Below are 12,806 nucleotides of genomic sequence, written 5' to 3'. Positions count from 1 at the left end.
CCCCGTTTGTCGCAAAGAAAACCAAACAGATGTGCGCGCGAGCGAGGATCACAGGCGATGTTCCCGATGCCTGGTTCGTGTTCGCGCAGTTTCAATTGCTAGTTAGTAACTGCAGTCGTATTTGATTCCACAATGGAGAGAACGAACGTCTCAGCCGAGTGTGACGCAACGTGTACACACTCGCTCACAAACTGAAAGTGATCGAGGAAAAGAGAGCAAAGCGGGATGATACGCAAGGACCCCGCGGCGCTGATCAGAGTATGGATCGAGAGCGTTCTGAGAATAGAGCGTGTGCGAAACGTAGCAATAGCGAGAAATTACTTTTGTATCCACGATGTATGCGTAAGTTAGTTCGGGCTAAGGCCAGCAGCTGTTGAGATTATTCAAGGTTGTGTGTATCATTATAAGTATTTTGAATTGTTGAATAGTAATAGAGTGTCAATGGACATTAGGCGTTGCACGATGTGGCCGCCAAGAGCAAAGCAAAGCAAAGCAAAGCGCGAGCAAGTGTACGGTAGCTTCGCTACTTATATTATTGACGCGCCGTATCCCGGATCAGACTTCTCTATATCTCTCCCATCGTGGTATTCGCCTTACACGATCGAACACTTGTTTTTACTGCGTCTGTTTTTTTAACAGATATGTTATACGCGTGGACTGGTCGTTGCGTAGCCAGCCTACATGTCCTATAAAGGGGCGCTGATAACAGCGCATACCGCAAACAACAGCTTAGCGAGGTAATTAGCGTGGATTCTGCTCAATGTTGAGCACACACCACTGTCGCGGCATGCACCCTTTATGGGATATCACGTGGCTGTGTGTAGGGCGAAGCTGAGTTTTTGATCGATAAACTTCTAAACGGTAGAAACATTAAAAAAGCAACAATTATAACTTGGTATCAATTACTCAGTTGTATTGGACGGATATAATCGAAGAACGATTGTCTCGAAGTAGAAATCAAAGAAACCCAGACATAAAATAAAATCTCCTAAGGACGAAGAAGTGTTCTCAGGACTTCCTCAGGATATACTCTGAATGTCCTCTAAACATCTGTGCTATTAGGGAATTTATCGGCACTTGTTAGAATTATCAATTTTGATATCATCTTTTGATCTGCTGAAAAGAGAAAACATTAATTGAATAACTTTGGACGATACACAGTCTCAAAGGAAGTTAGATCTAAAAATTCACGTATCTCAAGTTCGGAGAAGTAAAAAAGGAAAATCAGCTATAGACCTGAAAATACATTATTTCGTAGATCGAATTTTTGTTCGATTCATGTTTGAGATATTTAGTAGATTTAGTATATTCCACATTGTGTGACATTTTACAATGACTAATGGCAAACTTTTACTCGAGAATGATCATTAAACGTCGCCATCTACCGTATGGCGTGATTTACGAATCTTCTTTGATTTTTAATAACTCAAAATTTTACGTGGTTTGCAAAATGGTAGAGGAATTTTTTGTTCTGTTTTGCTTAATTTATCTATATATCACGGCTCCTTTGTGAGTTACCGGACACCCTGTGTGTGTGTGTGTGTGTGTGTGTGCGCGCGCGCGCGTGTTGGTGCGTGTGTGTGAATTTACCAAGTTTCTTTTGGGCATTTTCGATCGGATACATCTTTTGCTCAGAAATTTATCCGCCAGAGCTCAGCTTCACCATTGTACGTGACGACATACAAACATACATTACATACACAAAATCTCACACACGCGGCATTGTAAACACTCGTTTAATTTATGAGAATCTCGAGAGCACTTTTTTTTACGCGATCTCTTCCATGACAGGTGTACCTAATTATTACATACTTACGGGTTTAACGAATCATCAAATCGCGTTATTTCCTCCCCTCCCCCGTCTCCTTACATCTAGCTATTCTTTAAGCTGGCTCAGTTCAGAGCGCATAATAAACGTTTCTCTTTTTCCCTTTCTATATCTTTTACTTGCTCTCTTTTCTTTCTTTTCGAGTTTTTATATATCTTAACGGTAGGCGATAACGCTGTTAGATGTTTTAAGGTATTTATTGGGCTGCTATGTGATTTGTTGGAAATTATTTTGAGAGAACTTTTTTAATTGTGAGAGCGGAAGTGCCCGGAGCTGCAACTGCAGCAACAACTGCGACGGCGGCAACAGCAGCTCTTAGAAACTATGCGATGCAATGCGATAACGATGCGGTGCGACTTCGATGCTACGTTTGTTGCACACGCCTTCGTATGTAATAGATTATTTTACGAAGTATTGTGCTTGCGCGCGAGAGCGTGTAGCAACAAATGGCAGCGACGGGCAAAGGACCAAAATGTACAATCCGCGTTCGCCAATCTAAATTACCTCTTACGATTGGTACTCATCCGTTATTATATGCGCGACGCATTATAAGCATCGGAGAGTCTCGGAGATTCTCATTTATCCGTGATGTGATGATGAACCGATTTTCGAGACATCTTGTATTTGCGAGGGCATTGTTGTGATACCACAGATGCAGCTTCATGAAACTTGAATAAAAAAAATAATGCGTTAAACAAGTTGTACCGATACATTCATTTATTTCGTTAGAATTAGTTGTTCTGTCCTTTTATATCATTTTAATTTCCTTGTATGCGTCTTACTTTCACACAGCATTTAATCGTAAAATTATCCAGTACAAAATGCAACTTACAATACGTATTATTGATTACGCCAATTGTATTGTATTACGTTACGAGACTAGCACTTTCTCTTTTGAAAATCATAAAGCTTACTTGATTACATATAACGTAATGATTAATCTTAAAAAACCCAAATCTCAGACAGCATGTGAATGAGAATTTTACAACGATAAATAACACAGTGAATAGTCGATGCAGTGATCGTATCAGCGAAGGAAACGAGTTTCCTCTCGCGTATCATTTTACTAAGAATTTCATGACGTACAATAAGTAACTCAATTTTATAAATAAAACGGAGAAGTATTGCGAATGTGGACAATTCACGTAATTGATCGTGTCTGATACACGCTATCTTATCCAGAATATTTAGAGTGATTTGTATGATGATTTGTATATATCTATGTGATCATCTCTTTGATTTTTACAGCACATGCATTCTTTCTTTTGTTTGTATTTCGTAAGTATTTGTGTATATAAGGGAAAAGGGCCCGACCGATTTTATTCTCGTGCGAACTTTGATATTTCTGTAGTATTGTATAAACGCTTGACGCTCCACAGCCATATCGATATATTCTTGAAATAATTATAAATAAAGGTCGGAGAATAGAACCGAACGTAGTACTATTACGCTACAATATTTGTTGAGGTTCGAAGAAAGATGTAACAAAAAAATTTAGAAATATTACACATTCTATCACGGAGTCCCGGAACTAAAATATAACAATTATTTCCTCTGAAAAAATTTCAATTAATGCACCATTTTGTAATTATTCAATATCTTAGCTAAAATTTCAACAATGATAAACAGTGCTATCGCACGAATCCATACATACACGCACGCACGCACGCACGCATACAGATTTACTATAATCGTAATATATAACAATATTTACATAACTTTACAAGTGTTATCGCACCATTAGCAAGCACACTGTATAGAAATACAAATGAGCAGATCACATACTGATCTTTCGTATTAGAACGATTCTTACTCTCTCGACCGGTAAGAATTGTTACTTTTTAATATCTTCTTTAGCTTGAATCTACTCGGTTGACATTGGCTATGTTCTCATATTTAGTCTCGTATTTATCTTTGACTTGGTATATGTTGCATCACGAAGCTACATTAGAAATATCATCTCTGTACACAACCCTCTCAGACTCAACTTGCACTTCATCTTTTTTGATATGAATATATTTTTCGAAAACACAGCCAATACCAAGCGAGAAAATGCATCATTTCGTTTTCGTAAAGTTTGGCATCGATTTATTGACCAAAGTATCTAGGATATCTCAAAATATCAGTATCCATCATCACGTGGACGTACGTTGATTAATATTCATAAGGTGAAATCTATATCACAATTTACTTCTCTTCATTTCCTGCTTAGGACTCGAAGCGTGTCCGGTGTTGTTCGATTTGTATTGCCGTTCGTCCATTTTGTTACTCGTCTCTAGCATTTTAATAACTTTGTAGTACTTACAAAATTTCTCTCTGATTAATTGTACCTTCTTTCGATCTTCAGCGAGATTCACGGTAGAACCCAAAATAAAATGAATGTCCTTTATGTGCTCTAATTTTAGTAGAATGATCTTGCGCTTGTTACGCGCGGCCTTCTTATCTAAGAAATTCAAATGACGCCTTAACTTCCTATAGTCACGTAAAAGTTCCTCGATAATATCTAAGCACAGCCATCGAGTCCTAGCGATGCATTTGTCCGGCGCTTCACCAGTCCCTGCTTGACAAATGTTGGTCAGAGCTTCAACGTGGGAATCACCATCCAAATTTGCCAGCACGAAGTTTAGTAGATTAGGGATAGTGATAGGAACAGAAAATGGAAATACCGTGCTATCTTCCTTTCTGCAATTTCAGTCAAAGACGTTAAACGAAGCTTCAAGAAAGATATGTTTGCACAAAAAGTCACGTCGAAGAAATAATTATACCTTTTTGCAGGAAAGAATAAGATAGATGGAAAGCGATTCATACTATATTCCCATGGCAAATCATTGTTGTCCCCATCAATCCTCACGAAAATCATATGATCCATATTGGATAAATAATGCGCTACTGTCAAATATATGTACGATACAGCACTGCAAAATCCACAGTAAGGAGAGTGATGCATTATAACTACATCCTATTAAAAAAAAATTCGATTAGCTCTTTATATATATCTTATTTATCGTGTAAGTGATAGAGTACGACACAGCACACTGTAGCAAAATGCTCAGGTATAGAGTATCTATTTTAATGTTTTTACATAATTATTTTCGAAATTAAAGCTCCCGAGTACTTTTTAATGACGTCGGAAGCGAGAAAATTTTGTAGACATATCTTTATCTCGACATATTTCGAAGGAATTTTTAGCATGCGTTTTCTCGCTTCTGACGTTATTGAAAAGAGATGGACGATGCGAGTATCCACAGGATCTTTAATGACAGTTAAAAACAATTTAATTAAAGTTACTTTTGTATTCAAACATCTTATGGAAAGAGGAGAACGACACAAGTTTCAGGCCTTTTAGCCTATACATATTTTATACATCATGTGTCATTGCTAATCTCAAAGTGGTAACCGTGTCGAATCACTAACCTTGGATGGATCTAAGATTGTGTCTAGAAAGGTTTCTGTTGTCAGCTCTGGTACGCGAATCTTCGAACGTTTATTTACATTGTTACAGATGTCCCCATTTGACAAAGTTTTTTGTTTTTGCGTTTCACAGCATTGCGAATTGTCGGAACGTAATGTTCGTTCCAGCAGACCTTGCGTATAATTATTTATGAAATCAACGAGTGCGTACTCGCTAAAATCATGATGCATGACATACTGACTCTCCAGCTGAAATATATAAAAAAAAACGTATGAAAAGTGTAACGAAATGAAATGTTCAATTAAAGTTAGGGGAACAAATGAATAAAAGTAATATAATGAAAGTGTGCAAAAAGAAAGCTACGAGTCTTGAAGCTTACCGCAGCATCCAAGATGACAACGGTAGTTTTATTTCTTCGCTTCGAGATATCAATTCCGAGACGTTCCGCAAAGTGGAAGTAATGTAAACTGTCGATAGCTATCAAAGCTAGCGTTTTGTTAGTCTTGCAAACCGATTCTTTCAGGCTGACGTTAAACTGCTTCGGAGAATCTCGCGGAAACAATGACGGATGATAATTATTTCCAGCTAACCATCTTCTGCAACGTTCCTTCAAGAAATTTTTTCGCACCATACTTGCGGATAGTGGATCATTTTCTCCTTCTGGTAATGTTTTGTACTTCACTCCTGCATATGTTCTTAAAATAAACAAACAATTTACTACTCCAATTGCGGGGCGTTCTCTCTCGTAGATTCCATTGAAATAAAACATTTAAAATTTATTTAAGTCTCTTAAATGTGTGAGAGTCGCGCTACGAATCATTATATGTCGTGTACGTGTAATTCACACGTGTTACCTTTTCAATTTTGATTCTTCCTGTAATTTCATTTTCGCGCAATTTTTATTATAATTGTACACCTGTTTCCCGCATTGTCCGACCGTTAGCGTAAATATATCGGTATCCCTGCAAACACCGTCGGATTTTTCAGATGCAGTCACGCACATCTTCTGCACCGACGGACTCATGGTCTTTATCTCGCGCATAGCACATTTATTCATTGCAACGTTTGCACAGCAACTGTTGTTGATCCATTGCTGAATCGATACACTGGCAATCGGTTTCTTAGTTTCTTCAATATAGGCTCTACTCTCGCCTAGAAGTTCGGCACACTCTTCATTTCTAGAGAAGTGACGAATTATTGCTGAACGTCGTTTTGCTTCCAGACGCGCGACTATATCCTTCACTAACATGTTATCCGCGCAGTTATAATATTGCAAGCCGACTTCCCTTACCTGAATGAACATTCGAATATGTTCATAAGAGATATCACATACATTCCATAAATATGACTCTATATGTTTACATTAATTAATTTGATTAACACATAATATGTTATGCAAATTAATATGGTTCTCGACTCGAGTACAAAAAATAAGAATACGAATTTGTAATATAACGCACCAGATTGTAAATGTAATTTTCTGTATGAAGTGGATTCCGTGGTGTAAAGAGTAATAAGACTGGTCCCTCGCGTAGATACGGCGCGAGAGTGAGCGCTTTAATACCAGGAGGTTGTAGCCAAAGAGATGGCTGATGGATGGAACTGCTGATCCAATTCAGTATGTTTTCGGAAACCCATTCCTTGTCTTCCGGATAACTCTGAGTGTTTTAATATCGTTTTATTACTAGAGCAGGTTAGATTTGCGCGTTATGCACTTACTAAAGATTCATTCCACATGAGCAAGCTTGCCGATGGAAACCTATAGATTCCATAATTTAATTCACTGTACAATGCATTGGTTACTATAGTGAACACTAGTTCTCTGTTAGGATCCCTCTCTAGTGACTCTATCGCGGCTTTGTAGAACTCCTTGTATCCAGGAGTTCTATCCAATCTTGTAAAATTGAAATATCCTATGACTACTGCCTGCAAGAAGATCATTGATGAATTAATTAATTATAATGGATTATTATATATTGTACATTAATTTCCTACTTAAATTTATACAAGCTGAAGCAATAAAAACAGTAATAAAATTGTATAACTGATAAATTAATAATAGAAATGTTTTCATTAACAGTATAAAAAATAGTAGTAGAGTATAAAAAATACTTTTCTTAAGAAAAGAACAAGAACATGAATTTAAGATGAGTTGCTCTACTGCTAACTTGATGTCAAAAAGTAATGATCTTGTTTTTTTCCAGTTTACACTTACGTCATATGTAACCAACAGTTCCATCAGTTGCTCCTTATGAGTTATTCTAATGATAGGATTCATCATTGCATCTAAAAAACGAATCATGTATGGTGCTGTACGAATGCCTCTGTAATGAATACCAGAATCCCTAGATGGATACAACATTAACACTGGATAACCATGGATTTTATTATACTGTGCTCTGCATTCTGAATTAGGATGCCAACAATTAATGGCTGCAAAGAAAATCTAGGAACATACAATGTATGAAAGTTCATGAATGTTTAACAATTAGTGAAATGGTAGATTGTGTTCTTATACCTGTGGGTGGTAGAACTGAGCAACGTTCTCAAACTCTTGTCGAAGCATCTGGCTCTCCGCATCCCAGGGGGCATAATACATGATGAAGCTGAAGTCAGCCTGTGTTATCCTCTCAATCATTGCGCTTAAGTGGCCTTTATAAAAATCCAATACAACAGAACTCCGATTGAAGAAAGGTTTCGCTATAGGAGGCTTGGAAACTTTGGGAGGCCTGTAAGATCCGCAAATACAGACTCAACATATACAATAACAACACAGTGAAATTCATACAATCTGATCTACAATATGCTCTTTGCTTTCTACTCCTTGTTCTCTATCTTTCTCTGGCTAAAGGCTTAAGCATTAAGTCAGAAAGAAAAAAAAAGAACATGAAGAGCACATTGTAAATCTGGGTTAAAACTCACGAGTTGTGCAGTGCGGCCAAAGCGGTGAAAGTGATTGCGAGAACGAAGCAAACGATCTCGTAAGAAAACATTTTGAAAACCAGTCGCTCTTCTATCGCCACCTCCTCCTTATTAGCCACGTCGTTACTCGTTCGTTCGTTATTCGTTGACTCGGTTGTGGATATTGACGTGGACGTAGACGTGGACGTGATCGGGTGCTGTAGGTTATCGACATTTTTCGGTGGGGTCGTCTCGCGTTCCTCCCTGGACGTTCGTCCAGCCATCGCCTATCTGCCGGTGATCAACGCATTGCTGTCGCGTTTCTCGCCAACCGTCTTTGCCCTTACTTATTAGATTACGAGGGATTAGCCGGCCAACTTTCCACTCGCGGCCCTCGTGTTACATATGTATGATTGCACGCGAGACTTCTCACCAATATGTTCCGGCCGTCCTTATGTCGCGATAACGCATGATCCATTTGCATGACCCGCGTTGACGCGGACCGTTTCATTGGACGCGTTCAGCGGAAAAAACGCTCAGTGAGCAATCAACGATTATTGGTTCTTACTGTTAGATCTCTAAATCTAGACCAATTATATTAACGAATTGCTCAACTGTTGTGCAATTGTTGAGTTCGCACCCATTGGTCACGTCACATCTTAAGATAATATACAGCCAATGGCATGGCTGTGTAATCGCAAGTAGTGAACTTTTGCGTCCAATTTGACATATTCCTTTAGATCGAAAAATGTAAACCAATCAGATGCAAGAGCTTACGGAGTACTCGGTGAGCGCGTTATTTTCGTAAACTCAAAGATTTTAAAGGAGTTTGTTTAAACGAGGGGAGAAAAAGATTAGAAATAAGAATTCAACGAGACTGTAGTTGTTTTGTCGGGAATTAATTAGTCAGTAGTTGTAGTTCAGTAGTTCAGTAGTGTAGTTGAGTATATATACTCGTCAACATTCTTTCTATATTTCTTTCTTAAAAGTGACGTAACCTTTGACTGCTATCTGTCAGTATTAGTTCTTAAAGTTATAGTGTCACACTTTAATTTGCTGTACGTCTTTATATTTCGTTGTTTAGCAGAAGAATGGAAATTAAGCAACACTATGAGCTGCGTAACAGGAGAATGAAAACTAAGCAACATCACTATGAACTGCGTAACAGGTATAAATCATATTTACACAATTTTATAATCTCAAACCATAAGGAATCAAATTTGTAACAGAGCATCATTATGATGTCAGAAATAGATATTGCAAGAGATTTCATACTTGAAGAAGTAACAAATAGCGAGAAACCTAGTACTAGATTGCTTACAATGCATAATATGTATTTACTATTGATACAACATAAATACATATTATCCAAGATACATATAATTAAATATATTTTCATTACTTACACTTTTATTTTCTTAAATATTTATAGGACTAGAAAGAACAGCAAAATACATGAGGAAAATATGAAAGCAATAGAGAAGAATAAAAAAAAATCTATGACAGGAAGTGTAACAAATAATCAGAACACAAAGTCAGTAAGTTTTTTTTGATACTGAGAAAACCAGAATGATGATCAGAATATTAAAGAACCAACAGACAAATATTTATCAATGGCTTAAATGAAAATAAGGAGAATGGATCGAATTATAAGGTTGAACAAAAGTACAAAGGTATTGTACCATGCAGAATACTTCTCAGCAATTGTTTATCTAAAGAAGGAGAGAGAAAAAATTCTTGGAGTAAACCAAAATCTGTTCATAAGACCTATGAGCAAGGTGAACCGCTGAAGTATGTATATTTTAAATTTTATCATGTATTGCATATTTTATACTAATTATCTGTGAATTATCTTGTAATTTTTCTTACTGGTTTTGGTCAGTGTGAGTATCTCCCCATCTATGATTATATTCTCTTTGCATCCATATTGTAAATCTTACAGTCATGACCTTTTTCTTGCTGGAGGAAAATATTTGTAAACATTAGTTTATAACTCAAATTGTTGATGATTAAGAATAATTGATTCTGCAGAAGATATAAATAAAGATAGATTGACACTTTTGTGTCAACAATAAAATTATGAGCATGCTTGAATACATTTAAATGTTTCAGTGTGTATTCGAATATAAACCAAATATATTTGCAAGCATCACGATATCCTTATGAAGCAGTTTCGTATGTGCTAGCGATGTCTAAGACATTAAGGCAGTTTGTACACAATGTTGACAGTGGAAACTCGAGATATGAGTTTGTCAGTTATGAAGGTCAAATTTCACGAAGAACAACTGTCGTTTCGAAAGAAATAGCTCCTCACTTTCACTTGGTAATTTAATTTGTAGTGTGTAATTTAATTTTACATTGTGTATATTATTTTCTGTTGGCAAAATTCTAATATATTTATATATTAAAACGTAACTTGCTGTTTGAATTTTAAGGATATTTCACGTGTACATGCAGTAAATTCTGCAGGAAAATCAGCTCTAAACGAAAGTATGCACGAACGATTTAAACATGCGAACTCAGCTCATATGTATTCTAAAAGATCCTTAAATTTTCGGTAAAGATTTCATATATGCTTTCTTTATTTTTGAAATAATTGCAATTTGTTAAGAGTATAAAAATGGAATAATCAATTATTTAATTCAATTTAACAGTGTTAGAAAATGGTTACGTGAAAAAATATGGATGTGGATCCTTTTGCCTTTTTTATTGTCTTTATTCATGCTTGGTGAGTTTTAATGTATTCTACATTGAAACACTGTATCAATACATTAACAGAAAAAGAAAATGAGATTTCTTTTAACTACTGTACAAGTATTTACATGAAATATGAAACACATTTCAGGTTCTTGGCATATAATGAGATATTTATTGTTCTTTCCTGCTGTTCATGATACATCAGAGAATATGACAGATGAGTTCTTATCTGCTTTAAAAGTGGACAGTAATGAAAGTAGAGAAGCTGAAGAGAAATTAATTGATAGCAGTACTTTGGCTAGTAAGATAATAATATTCGAAAGGGAACAGACATATCTAAAGGTATAAATTGAAATTTTTGTATATTCTATTCTTATATTTTGGGTAATCTCCTATTTAAAGTTTGCGTGTACGTAGGAATATCTTATAAATATTTCTTGTATCTTGGAAGATTATAAAAGAAGACAAGTCGATTTTGAGAAAGAGCACAATGTAAGTTTACTATCGTATCAGTTTCTTGTCAGGAAAAAAGTCGGAATAGAAGACAATAATTGCTCGATGATTTCACAGATTTCATGATGTTCCTTGCAGGAAAAAAACATCATTATGTCAAATAAACTAAATATTAGTGAAATAAGCGTACTGAATAATGAACTCAAAGTAATTAAACATGAATTCGAGAAGCTGCGCAACCTTTCCGTGGAATTAACATTTTTTGTGAACAATTATACCAAGACACAAGTGGATAAAATCTTATCTGACTATTTTCCACCTAAAATTTCGAAGGAGAATCTGACAGAAAATATGCTCACATCTCGCAAAGGTCCAAAGATAAGACAAAAATTTCACAAGTTTTAAAACATAACGTCATCTATCGCATTTGTTCATTAAGTAATTTTAGGACTTATTCAATCTATTCTAATCGTATGCCATCGGCAACAATAAAAATCACAAATATATTTGCAGATCGAGCAGTTTCGAATGATAATGCCAACGATTCGGACGCTCACATGTCGGAGGAACATGTTCGCAAGATAGTGAAGGAGATTCTACAGATATATGACGCGGATAAGACGGGTCGAGTGGATTACGCTTTGGAGTCAGCAGGTATCTTAATCTTTAGACTGTCGGGAAAGTTTTTGTGGCTCTGCACAAATCTCAAAATTCTACGCAATGTGTATGTTATTTATATCGAAAAATTTTTGAGAAAAAGAAATTTTTTAACGAAAAAATGTCGGCAGCCTAAAGGTTAATTGCTGGAACAAGCGTAACGTGAGCGGGTAGTATCGACAAGTAAATCAACATGTATTTACAGGAGGTGAAATTATCAGTACACGGAACACTCGAGAATACAACGTCAAATCGCGAGCTTTCACCATTTTCGGTTTTCCGTTGTATTATCAAAGCTATGATAATAATCCGCGGACGGTGATACAGAAGAACGCGATACAACCTGGCGCTTGCTGGGCATTCCAGAATTTCCCCGGATATCTCCTGATACGATTACGGAGCACTATTTATGTGACCGGCTTTACTTTGGAGCACGTTCCCAGATCAATCGTACCGGCCGGTTACATGTCAAGCGCGCCTAGAAACTTCAACGTGTGGGTACGTAGTAACGGTCGCTTGTGTGTTTCAAATGTCGCGACTATGTCGCAATGCAGTCCCTCTATTATTTTCAGTATAATTCTACGTTAAGATAAAACAAAATGCTTCGAATACTTTCGATATATTCGGAATGAGATGCGCAAGTACTTCTTCTTATATTGTTGTATATTGTTAATATTAATTCATTCTTTGCTTTGTCTCCAGGGACTAACGTATGAAAATGATCTCAAGCCTGTGATGTTTGGTGATTATGAATTCGTGCATTCTGGAGATAATTTACAATATTTCCCAATACAAGTATACTCTTTAATTATTTATTAGAATGATTTTTAAGGCACTAATATTGTGTAACGAATTTAT

At 36.4% G+C, this 12,806-nt stretch overlaps 2 protein-coding genes across 2 annotated transcripts in view; one reads left to right on the top strand and one right to left on the bottom strand.

Annotated features, from left to right (window-relative positions):
- Window positions 1-2,518: 2,518 nt before the first annotated feature.
- On the bottom strand, window positions 2,519-8,425 carry LOC116849759 (thioredoxin domain-containing protein 11). The gene is made up of 10 exons (XM_032827235.1): window positions 8,163-8,425; window positions 7,759-7,969; window positions 7,456-7,686; window positions 6,960-7,166; window positions 6,701-6,898; window positions 6,095-6,531; window positions 5,620-5,935; window positions 5,243-5,488; window positions 4,594-4,787; window positions 2,519-4,510 (listed from the first exon to the last, which is right to left on the bottom strand). Exons 1-10 carry the CDS (start codon window positions 8,423-8,425, stop codon window positions 4,009-4,011), a joined length of 2,805 nt encoding a protein of 934 aa, XP_032683126.1. The 3' UTR covers window positions 2,519-4,008.
- A 544-nt stretch (window positions 8,426-8,969) lies between these two features.
- LOC116849760 (sun domain-containing protein 1-like) overlaps window positions 8,970-12,806 on the top strand; it is a 4,567-nt gene continuing 730 nt past the window's right edge. Inside the window, exons 1-12 of the mRNA XM_032827236.1 lie at window positions 8,970-9,309; window positions 9,574-9,675; window positions 9,732-9,932; window positions 10,254-10,464; window positions 10,577-10,698; window positions 10,796-10,869; window positions 10,987-11,180; window positions 11,256-11,330; window positions 11,430-11,661; window positions 11,805-11,945; window positions 12,154-12,446; window positions 12,651-12,743. Coding sequence (XP_032683127.1) covers window positions 9,233-9,309; window positions 9,574-9,675; window positions 9,732-9,932; window positions 10,254-10,464; window positions 10,577-10,698; window positions 10,796-10,869; window positions 10,987-11,180; window positions 11,256-11,330; window positions 11,430-11,661; window positions 11,805-11,945; window positions 12,154-12,446; window positions 12,651-12,743 — 1,815 coding nt within the window. The 5' untranslated portion in view covers window positions 8,970-9,232. The remainder of the gene's footprint in view (window positions 9,310-9,573; window positions 9,676-9,731; window positions 9,933-10,253; window positions 10,465-10,576; window positions 10,699-10,795; window positions 10,870-10,986; window positions 11,181-11,255; window positions 11,331-11,429; window positions 11,662-11,804; window positions 11,946-12,153; window positions 12,447-12,650; window positions 12,744-12,806) is intronic.

Source organism: Odontomachus brunneus, unplaced genomic scaffold, assembly GCF_010583005.1.
Source record: "Odontomachus brunneus isolate Ranch 3 - 2012 unplaced genomic scaffold, Obru_v1 Obru_scaffold_126, whole genome shotgun sequence".
Lineage (NCBI taxonomy): Eukaryota > Metazoa > Arthropoda > Insecta > Hymenoptera > Formicidae > Odontomachus > Odontomachus brunneus.
The sequence above is the reverse complement of the archived record's forward strand: the minus strand, read 5'-3'. Positions and strand labels throughout refer to the sequence as shown.